At 24.4% G+C, this 11,698-nt stretch overlaps 5 protein-coding genes across 5 annotated transcripts, besides 1 other annotated feature; 3 read left to right on the top strand and 2 right to left on the bottom strand.

Moving 5' to 3' along the window:
• Positions 1 to 1,046: 1,046 nt before the first annotated feature.
• On the top strand, positions 1,047 to 2,348 carry EHI_117570 (serine/threonine protein phosphatase, putative; the record flags this gene model as incomplete). The annotated part of the gene is made up of 1 exon (XM_646501.1): positions 1,047 to 2,348. The coding sequence occupies one exon, from the start codon at positions 1,047 to 1,049 to the stop codon at positions 2,346 to 2,348; it is 1,302 nt and encodes a 433-aa protein (XP_651593.1).
• Positions 2,349 to 2,499: 151 nt separating this feature from the next.
• Positions 2,500 to 2,547: a repeat region.
• Positions 2,548 to 3,201: 654 nt separating this feature from the next.
• Positions 3,202 to 3,732, top strand: EHI_117580 (uncharacterized protein; the record flags this gene model as incomplete). Its single annotated transcript, XM_646500.1, has 1 exon — positions 3,202 to 3,732. One exon carries the CDS (start codon positions 3,202 to 3,204, stop codon positions 3,730 to 3,732), a length of 531 nt encoding a protein of 176 aa, XP_651592.1.
• Positions 3,733 to 4,409: 677 nt separating this feature from the next.
• Positions 4,410 to 7,499, bottom strand: EHI_117590 (tyrosine kinase, putative; the record flags this gene model as incomplete). The annotated part of the gene is made up of 1 exon (XM_646499.1): positions 4,410 to 7,499. The coding sequence occupies one exon, from the start codon at positions 7,497 to 7,499 to the stop codon at positions 4,410 to 4,412; it is 3,090 nt and encodes a 1,029-aa protein (XP_651591.1).
• Positions 7,500 to 7,749: 250 nt separating this feature from the next.
• EHI_117600 (uncharacterized protein) lies at positions 7,750 to 9,639 on the bottom strand (the record flags this gene model as incomplete). Its single annotated transcript, XM_646498.1, has 1 exon — positions 7,750 to 9,639. One exon carries the CDS (start codon positions 9,637 to 9,639, stop codon positions 7,750 to 7,752), a length of 1,890 nt encoding a protein of 629 aa, XP_651590.1.
• Positions 9,640 to 10,117: 478 nt separating this feature from the next.
• Positions 10,118 to 11,686, top strand: EHI_117610 (RhoGAP domain containing protein; the record flags this gene model as incomplete). The annotated part of the gene is made up of 1 exon (XM_646497.2): positions 10,118 to 11,686. The coding sequence occupies one exon, from the start codon at positions 10,118 to 10,120 to the stop codon at positions 11,645 to 11,647; it is 1,530 nt and encodes a 509-aa protein (XP_651589.2). The 3' UTR covers positions 11,648 to 11,686.
• Between the last annotated feature and the right edge of the window lie 12 nt (positions 11,687 to 11,698).

An 11,698-nucleotide genomic window follows, 5' to 3' on the forward strand; every position in this document is an offset into this window, starting at 1 on the left:
ATTTTTCACATCAAAACGAATTATAGTAATTGAAAATGAAATAAAAAAGAATAGAAAAATAAATCAATGAGAAAATATGAAGAACTCGTTCATCTGCAATGAATGAAATGGTGAATATCAAAGTGAAATGTTTCATTATTTATTTGTATTTGTTTTAATATCTGTTTAATTTGTTGTTTAATTCATTTCATTTTCATCAATGTTCAATTGAATTTTATTTCATTTTACTTGTTATTTTCATTTTCTATACATTTATTATCATCTCTACTCTTATCTTCTTCTTTCTCTCATATTTCTTTTTTTTCTATATTATTTTACATTCAATTATCATTTAACATTGTTCATTATTAACATTATCATTATTTCTTTTGTATTCTTCATTTATTGTATTTCTTCATTCTTCATTTATTCTCATTTAATTAGTTAGTTATATTCATTATTTATGATGTTATTTATATCTTATTTTCATTTTACATTACGTCATTTCTCTTCAAATTCTATTAATGAATGAAATTGTATTATCATTACACAATGAAATTCAATGATTTAATATAAATACTATTTCATTCATTTTATCATTTACTATGTATACTTTCATTGATATTATTTTAGTTATTTTCTCTTTTGACTCACTCTCTTTCCATCTTTCAGATACTTAATTTCTCTTTTTAATGTTTCAAAACATCAATTTGAATTTAAATAACAAAATATAAATAAAAATGAAAGAAATAAAAATAGAGAAAGAATATTCCAAAATAGAACTAAAAAATATACAAAAAAAGAGGAAAAATAAATTTAAAAAAGATAGAAATAAATAACAAAAATAAATAAAGTGTAGTTTATAATAAATAAGTATCTACAACTAACAATACTAACTATGGTTTAGTTGTAATTCATAAAAACTAAAAAGAAGTGAGTTATTTATACAATACCATACCAATAAAATTAAATTAAATTAAAATTTAAAATAAAGAAATTATAAATGCCAAACAAAAAGAATATCAAAAAAGAACTTAAATTAAATACTAAAACAACTATTTTTAAAGATGCAAATACTTTATAGTTATTTAATTTCTCTTATAATAGGAACATTAACATTATGCCTTGGAGTTTATCAATTAGTTCAATGTGACTTTTCTATAACAACAGGATATGGAATTGCACGTATATTATTGTCTTTGTCTTTATGTTTTATTGGACTTTTTATTGGACTTTCTCAATTATTTATTAGTATATTACCTATAAAAAAAAGATGGAAAATGATTCCATTAGAAACAGATTATTGTGGACCAATAATTAAAGACAAAATTGATGCAAATTATGCTTATCAATTATATTCATTTTTTAAAGAAGGAAATGGTAAAGGATTATTATGTAAAAGAGATGTTTTTAGGATTGTTGAAGAAGCTAATGTATTATTACAAAATAAAGATGGATTAGTTAAAGTAACAATTGAACCAAATGAACATATTACAGTTGTTGGTGATCTTCATGGACAATTTTATGATTTATGTAATTTATTTCAACAAAATGGACTTCCATCTGCAACAAATAAATATATATTTAATGGAGATTTAGTTGATCGAGGAGTATTTGGTATTGAAATTGTATTAACTCTTTATAGTTTTTTAATAGCTTTTCCTCAATCACTCTTTATTAACAGAGGAAATCATGAAACTTATGATGTTAATTATTCTTATGGATTTTTAACTGAAGTACAAAGTAAATACGATCAAGAAACATTTATAGAAGTAGCTGGATCACTTCGTTGGTTACCTTATTGTCATCTTATTAATAATTCTGTTTTTATTGTTCATGGAGGATTACCTCCAACACCTTTGGAGATTGACAAAATTAATCAATTACAACGTGGAGATGATCCTGAAGATGGTTCTATTGAATCAGAATTATTATGGAATGACCCACAAGCAGCAAAAGGAAATAGTCCAAGTTACAGAGGTATTGGACATGTTTTTGGTCCAGATGTTACACAAGAATTTCTTAACTTAAACCATCTTGACTTAATTATTAGAAGTCATGAAATGAAAATGAATGGATATGAATGGAATATTGAAAATAAATTAATGACAATATTTTCTGCTCCAAATTATTGTGGAACAGTTGGAAATAAAGGTGCATATGTTCTTTTATCTTTTGATGAAAACACTAAACCAATTACAAAAATTATTCAATTTGATTCAGTAATTGCTCCACATATTACTTTATCAAAAGAACCTAAACTTCATGAATTTGAAGATATTGAAATTGATGTTGAAACTGTCTGGAATAATGTTGCCCCATTATTAGCTTGTGCTTTTTCCCTTTTTGCAATTATTAATGAATTATAATTAAATGAAATTATCATTTTTTATTATTACTTATTATATTATTTAGGATTTAATTTTACCTTTTTAATACAATTTAAAACATTTATTTATTTTTTTCTTCGTTTTAATGTTTGTAACTTATTATCTTAATCATTAAAACCATATTAATATTAAAAGGTCAATTATTAGATATACCAACAATTGGATTTTCTAAATCATAATAATATTAAAATATATTAAAATAATTTAATCTGTTTATTATTAAATTATTAGTAGTATAATATTTTAGTATATTTATTATATTACTATGGAAATTATTTACATTTATGATAATTTAATATAATGTCTTCTAATAGGAAGAAAATTTTTTATTTTTTTTATAATACAATAAATGTCAAGAATGAAAATAAGTTTTTGTTTTACTTCTTCTCCTAAGACTATTGAACCATCGTTAACTTTTTAATTTTTAGAATGAATCCAAAAATTTTTGAAAAAAATAATATAAGACTTGATTTAAATAACAATATCACAAATGTCATTACATTCATTTGGTGAACAAACGAAGTATAATGTAATTAAAAAGAAATAGTAAATTATTTTTATAAAACAGTGGTATATCAAAATAATTATAATAAGAATAAAATTTGATAAAGAAGTGTAACAAATTAAAGAAATAAGAGTGTCATTTCTCATATCAAAAAAAAAATTAAAAAAAGTACAAATAAATTTTATAATTAGATTTTAAAAAAGATGTATGTTCTGTTTAATATCTTTTTTTTTCTTATGATGAAATATTTACATCATAGTTGCTTAATTTTCTAAATCTATCTTCATTAAACCCATGCTACTGTTTATTATATGAAAAAAAGAAGTAATGGAGAGGAGTCTCATCAAATTTGATACTAAAAAATATCTCTGTATTGCGTTTGCATGTTGTGTTGGAATGAAGTGTGTTCTTTCTTTTCCAAGAAAAAAGACGAGAAATGTGACTACTTTCAATATTGATTCGTTGTGTTATCTTCAAACAGATTACATCACTCAATCAAATAATTCGTTTCGTGATGAAAGAACAATGAGAGGAAGAACAAAAAGAAGAAAAGTTGAAAAAGAAGCTTTAAAAAGCTCTAAAGACAAAATTGATAGTATTCTTGTTGAAAAAAATATTAAAAAAGATTCAAAAACTTTTCTCTCATTCTTTAATAAAACCCAAAGTCAATATTTATGTATTCAGTTAATCAATTTACTAGAAAAGAAAAAAGAAAATCAAAGCAATGAAAATCAAATTACTCTCACTCCAGGTGAAGATGATGTAAAACAATTAGTAAAAGGTGTTATAGAATCTATTAACCCAACTTCTTCCTCTTCTTTTTTTAACAAAGAATTGCTCTTGAAATTCTTACAATGATAATTAAATAAGCAGCTTATTCTTTTTTTTTTGTTGATTAATTTTAATATGCCTTATTCTTTGATAATATCCAACACTTAAAACAACAAAATAATTTTTTTTAATTTCATTCTTTTTTTATCTGTAAAACCCAAAGACTATTTTTTTCATAAACTTTCATCTTAAACAACATTAAAAGAGGTAGAATCGAGTATTGTTACTCTAAGAAAAATTATATGAAAAATTTTTACATAATATTATAAATAGGATGTTGTGCTAATTATTCTATAAATTAAGATAATCTTATGATATTAAAAGAAATATAATTATAATCAATAAATAAAATAAAAGAAGTTATAATTATCCTTTAAACTACTCATTATATCTATTACCATAAAAGAGACCTTAGTTACAATACAATTATTATTTACAAAAAAAAACATCATTAACAAAATTTGTATGATATGATGAAAGTTGAATAAAAAGAATGATTGAAACTGTGTTATAAAAGAAAATGCTAACATAACATATTTAAATGATTATTATTAATTAATACAAAAAGAAGATATTCAATGTTTATTTAAAACAATAAAATATTTCTGAATTATCTTTATATACAAAAATTAAAATATCATAAAGAAAAGATTTGTAGTGAATTCCTCTTTTAAAAAACGCTAACTAAAAATGAAAAACTAAAATTAATTATCGCTTGATAATGATGAAGATGAATCTTGTACAGCAGTTGTCTTCTGTATTAATTGATTAGAAGAAGGATTTTCATCACAATCAATAACAAGAGCATATTTAATATCTAATCCCCATTTCTCAATTTCTTTTAAAACATCAATAAATGTTGGTCTATCTTCAGGGTTTTGACTCCAACAATCCTGAGTCAACTGCCAATAATTTTCAGGAATTCCATCAGGTTTAGGAAGTCTTTTTCCTTCAATAACAAATTGGGGGATTTTCCAAGGTTGATCAAATACATTTTCATCAGAATATCCTCCTTTTTCAATATAAGTTTCATATAATACAATACCATAAGCATAAACATCAATAGGATATGAATAATCAAAGTTTTGAAGACATTCAGGTGCCATATAAGTAGGAGTACCAATTCCTTGAGTAAGTTCTTTATTTAATCTATTTCTTTCAGAAATATTTCTACAAGTACCAAAATCAGTTAATTTACCACAAACATCACTGTGTGGATTTAATGAATAAATTAACACATTTTCTCCTTTAACATCTCTATGAATGATTTGGTTTTGATGAAGGAATTGTAATGCTATTGCAAGATCATCTAATATTTTTATTTTTAATTCAAATGATAATTCATGTTTACCCCAAATCTTACTTAATGATCCATATTCTGCAAATTCTGTAACAATAGCAATCTCTCCTTCAGTATATACTGCCCCAATAAATTCTACAACACATTTATGTCTTAATTGAGTTAACATAGAAACTTCATGACTAAATTCTTTTTCTTGTTCTTGAGTCATATTTCTTGATTTCATTTTTTTAATAGCAACTTCTCTTCCTCTATAAGTTCCTCTAAACACCATACCAAAAGCACCTTCACCAATTGGTGGCATTTGTGGAGTTAAATCAGTATGGTCAAGTTTTAACGAAAGATCAGATTCAATAATCAAATTAATTTTTGCTGTTTCTTTATTTTGATCATCAACATCCATAGCAATAATACCAATTTCATCACTAACAGAAGCAGTACATAACATTTTAATTTTAAATTTTAATTCCATTGCTTCACCAGATTTTAAAGTATATCTTGGAGGTTCTACTTTTAAATCATACCTATGAGATGGAGTAGCAAGGACTTCAAAGAAATAAGCTTTTTTTGTAGTATTAGCAATTTGAATATTTTGTTCATATTCTTTATCTACAAGTGCTTTATTTTTATCTAACCCAAAGTTTAATTCCCAGGTTTGAGTTTTTAAAGGGAAGTTTTTATTATCTGCTGTTAATAAACTTAACTCTAAATCAGAAGTAACTTTAAATGGTTTAATACTTTTAGTAGTATTTTTTTTATGAATACTTTTCCACGAGACAATAACAATAATAATAATAAGTATTGTTACAATAATAATAATTATTACTACTACTACTGGAATTATTATATTTAAATTATTCTTTGAACACATTCCATTGTCTTTAGGACTATATCCTTTTTCACATTTTTTACATCCATTTTTATCACATGATAAACAATGTTCTATAGTTTGACATTCTATACAATATTTTGTACTATTTGGATAATGTTGTTCATCATCACATTCTTTACATCCAGGTGCTTCTAAATCAGAATACCAAATACAATTTTTACAATTAAGTTCAATTGGACATTCTGTACAATTAATTTGACTAGTATTTACTGCATAATATCCTTTATTACAATTTCCAGCACATCCTGTCATTGTTGGTGAACATGTCATATTAATTTCACTAAAAGGTGAACAAAATGATCCATTATTTCCTCTATAATAATATGGTGCACAATTTGTACATGAATTTGATGATTCACATGAACCACAACTTTCATCACAATGAATACATTGCATATCTAATCCAATAAAATAATTTTGTTTACATTCAATACAATATCCCATTTGTGCTTTTTCACATGTATCATCCATATCTTCACATGTAAATGTTCCATCTGCAGTTGGTTTTAACATTTTATTTGCAACACATGCTGTGCAATGATCTGCTTCTTTATCACATAATGTACAATTCTCTGAACATGAATGACAAGTTTTTTGTCCTTCAGGAATATATAATCCAGTATGAACTAAATCATTTTTACATTCTTTACATCCTGATTGATCATATTTACTACAATTATCTGCAACTTTTTTACAATTATCTCCATCAAAATAATATCCAATTTTACATGATAAACATGTTTTTGAATCTGTAATACATGTACTACATGATGTATCACATGACTCACACATTAAATCTGAATTAAGAAAATATCCATCAACACATCTTTGACATCCATATATTTCACTTCCTACTTCACAATTAATTGATTTTAGTGTAATACATTGTCCATTGTATGGTATAAATCCTGTTAAACATTTAAAACATTTTTCTTGATTCTTTTCATCAATAAAACATTCATCACAATTTTCTATAGTACATGCTACACATCCACCTCCATTTAAACGATATTTTTTATCACATTTCTCACAATGATCATCTTTTATACTACTACTATCACAATGATCAATTTCAAGACAATTATATGTTCCATTTAAATAATGTTTATCAGTACATTGGAAACAATTATCTGATTCTGTACATAATGAACAAAATGATGAACATTTTGTACATGCTTTTTGTTCTACTGAAAAATAATATCCCGACTTACATTTACCACATTCATGTGCATCATCTCCAGTACATTGTGTACATCTTTTTTGGTCTATTGATAAGAAATACGTTGCATTACATTTATAACAAACTAAATCATTACATAACTCACAATTTTCAGTACATCTAATACAACTATTATCTTTTAAATAATATCCATCATAACACTTTACACAATATCCATCAACTATTGTTTCACAATTTGAATCTGTTGTTTGAGAGACACAAACTATTTTAGGAACTCCTTCTGTTGAAGGTAAAACACTTAATGTAAATCCACTTTTACACTCAATACATCTTCCTTCACTAAATTCTTTAGCACAATTTTCAACACTACCATAACAAATAGAAAGAAAAATAATCTCAATGATTAATAATTTCCCTTTCATCTTATTTTTCGTTTTAGTAACTCATTTTTTAAGTTCTTCTTTTTTGAATTATCTTCTCTTGAATTTTCACCTTCATTTCTTATATTACATTAATAATTCTTTTTGTTATTTTTTATTATTTTTTCTTTTTTATTTTTTAGTATCTTTTTCTTTTAAACTATTAGTATAGTTTAAATACTATAATATATAAATTAAAATAAAAACTTATTTATGACTCAATATTCGTTTAATACTCCTTTCTGTTTTTTCTTCATTCATACCATAACATTGTGCGATATAATTTTAATGAACTTAATGTTTCATCTAATTTATCGTTAATTCCTTTGGGATTTGTTCTTTGTTTTAATACACCACAATAAACTTTTTTTCCTTCTTGTTCAATTGTCCATTTAATATGACCAATTAATTCCCTAACTGTAGTGTTTTCATTTCCATTAAACTGTATTGTTGAGTATTTTGTTTTAATTTTTACAATATATCCTGCTTTACTAAGTTCTTTTGGATATTCTTTACTTTCAATGCCATCATCGTTAGTCTCTTTTGGCTGTTCTGTTTCAACTAATTTATGTCCTTTTGGTTGTTCTTTTTCTTCTTGAAATTCAAATCCACAATTTGCTTCTTTTGTCTTTGACACTTTAAGTAATAGTTGTATTAACTTTTCTTGAATTTCTAAACTACTGTCTTTAGGTTGTATGTCTAAAGTAGAGATATTTGATTTTCTATTTTTATTGGATATATCTTGATATAGTCTAGGACTTCCATGTTTTTCATAGCTTTTATACTCTCCTGAAGGTATTTTTTTTGGTTTCAATACATTAAGTTTGTTATCTTGAATTGTTTCATTGGTACTTTGATGATTTATTTCTTTTTCATTATTATTATCTTTATTTATTTTGATTTGTTCTTGATGTAATTCATTTGAACCTTGCAAAAGTTCATGACTAAGTTCTTTTGTTTCTTTGTTATCTTCTTTAGATAAACTAGGTGTATTATCTTTAACTTGTTGTTTAGCTTTACAGTTCAAATTTTCTTTCTTTTCAATTAATTCTTTCTTTTCAATACATCCTTTTCTTTCATTTTCGTTTTGATTTTCTTTCTTCATTTGGTCATTATCTTCTTTTATACTCTTCTTTAATTCTATACAATCCTTAGAAAGTGCGTTTAACAAATCAATTTTAAAATTATTCTTTTCTTTTGAATATATTTCATTTACTGTTATTTCTTCCTTACTTTCATTTAACTTCATATTTGGAGGTGGTAAATCAAATGAATCACAAAAATCAAATAAGTTATACAATGAGTAGAAGTTTGATTCTTCTAATGAATTTAATTGGTACAAAAATCCTTTATAGATTGAGTTATAGAATTTGATAAAATAAATGTATTGATTTTCAATTGAAACATTAGAAAAAAGTGCTAAACTATTGAACGAAATACTTTTTTTCTTTGTGAGAAGATAGTCTTGACTCTTTCCATGACAATAATTGTTGCATTTTGTTAATTGTGCCAACTCAAAAAATGCGTCTGATAATCCTTTAAAAACATACATCACAACACATAAATCAAGTCCACATTGTTCACATATATTACAAAGATTTGATAGTAAACTTTTTCTAAAATCAATACCAACTAATCTGTTTTGAAATAAAAAGACCATATCATAGATTTGATTACCTATTTGATGTTTGTATCCACATGGACATTGTCCTTCAATTTTAATTATTGTAGAAGCAATCTGAGGATCATTATTTTCAAAACGAAAGGATTGAGTTGGGGGTTCAAAAACTCTTGATTCACATGAAGATATAAAGCTTTGAAAGATTTTTTTTATAATAACATGATCTGTAAGAAATCCAACAAAATTATTTTGTTCAGTGAAAAGATATGATAAAATGAATGGACAAGTCTTTTCAGGAAACCATTTCTTTTGTTCTTTTATGAAATTAATTGAAAAGTCATAAGATGTTCCAGTTGTACAAAAAATTTCCCATTTTGTTGTATTTAATGAAAGTAGAATTAATTCATTACCATTTTTATTAATTGTATACATTTCAGCAGGTCCATTTCTATCATCATGTATTGATCTTCCACATGGACATCTTACAGACACTAACTTTCTTAATGGAATATAATCTTCCATTTATTCTTTTTTATTATCAACAAATTTTTAAGTTCTAACAGATAAGTCAATTTTATACCTCATCAATATTTAATTTGTTATATATCACATTATTCAACTATTTTATGAATATCAACAAAATATTAAGATTTTTATAATTTGAGATTAAAATAAAAGAGAAAAAGAAAGAAAAATGAACTTAAAGGAATAAATGAAAAGGTTTGTTCAACAAAGCCGACCATTTTATTCTGAGAAGATTGAAGAGGAAGAATTATTTTGGAAACGATATGAAAGTGGATTTCTTGAAATTAGAAAATGTTTAGAAGTAATAATATTTCATTTAAATTCTATCAAATCTCTTAATCTCCCTCGAATGACTTTTCATTGTAAAAAAGATAAAGGATACATTGATGAATATCAGAGATGTTTAAATGAAACTCTTAATAACATTCAAATTTTCTCTGATTCACTTCAATCAATTATTATCAAAACTTCAAATATGTCTAGTCAATTTAATGCACTTAGAAAAGAGTTAAAAGAAGATAAAAAGAATTATAATCACCAATTAGGAATATTGTATATTTATCATATTAAATGTAACATAGAAGGTTTTAAAGTCATGAAACTAATCTCTGAAGCAAGTTTTAATTTATTTAAAAATGGAGGGATGGTATGGGATAATATAAATATTAATAAACTTAAACAATGTAGTGAACGAGAAATTATACAATATAATATGGTCAAAGACGAACATTTTATTGAATATTATGGAAATTCGTTAGATGTAATTCTTCAACAAGAAAAAAGAACAAGTAAACAATTACCAAAAATGATAGAAATAATGATACTTCTTATTCTTGAAAATGGAATGGATTTTAAAGGAATCTTTAGATTCTCTCCTTTTGCTAATTTAAAAGAAATAGAAGAAGGGACAAGAAGAATATCAGTAACTGATATTTCTGAATATAGTGTTGATATTATTGCATGTTTATTAAAATGTTTTCTGCAAAAAATGCCAATACATATTATTGATACTATGAAATCATTAGAAATGATTTCTATTTTCTTAAAGAATAAAACAGAACCTACTGAATTGAAAAGAGAATTATATAAGAAAATAATATTTACTCTTCCTGATGCAAATATTACTTTATTAATGAATTTGTGTTATTTGTGTAATGAAATTAATAAAAAGAAAGAATTGAATGGAATGAGTTCAAAAAATTTAGGTGTTGTTCTTGCTCCAAGTATTTTAACATTACCTGATCCAGAGTTTCTTGCTAATTCAAATATTGATCCAAATACTGGAAAAGAAGTTGGATATGGAATTGATATTTTAACATTTCTTATTGATGAATATCCAATGATATTTAAAGAAGAATTAGAAAAGCATGAAAGGGAATTAGTTACCATTGGTAGTATTCAAATACAAAGAAGTCAAAGTCCTAGTTTATTTTTTAAGAATGAAAAAAATCATAAAAAGAAATTAAGTGATAACGTAATCCCGAATACTGAACAGGTAGAAATTAAAGAAATTCATGACAGTCAGAATGAAAAGACAGATAAAATCAGTGATGAGTTACCAGTTATTACAACAGTTACATCAATTAATTTTGGGAAGTTTCAAAGAAATAATACTATTACAAAAATAGATAACCCAAATGGAAAATTTGGTACATTTACTCCTGGTTTAGATTCATCTTCTCCATGTATTTCTTCAAAAGAAAAAAGAATTATTTTAAGAAGTGATCGTGCACATGAATGTATTAAAGTGTTAGACCAAATAAAGCAAGAAAATACATTTGATAATAATTTTTTTGAACAAATTGATGAAAATGGAGAAAACCATGATAGCATTAAAACAAGAAGTTCATTTACAATAAAAAGGTCAAAATATTTTAATCCAATAACAAATAAATTAAGTTCAAGTGTAATTTCATTAAAACCAAACGAAAATTCTAGTGAAGATGAAACTAAATTAAAAGATACATCAGAACAAATTCAAAGTAATAACATATCAGACGTTTAATATCTTTTCTTTTAATTCTAATTTATACTGTTTTTAACTTCTGTATATCTT

The sequence above is a fragment of the Entamoeba histolytica genome, genomic scaffold (genome assembly GCF_000208925.1).
Source record: "Entamoeba histolytica HM-1:IMSS scf_1104750518095 genomic scaffold, whole genome shotgun sequence".
NCBI lineage: Eukaryota > Evosea > Mastigamoebida > Endamoebidae > Entamoeba > Entamoeba histolytica.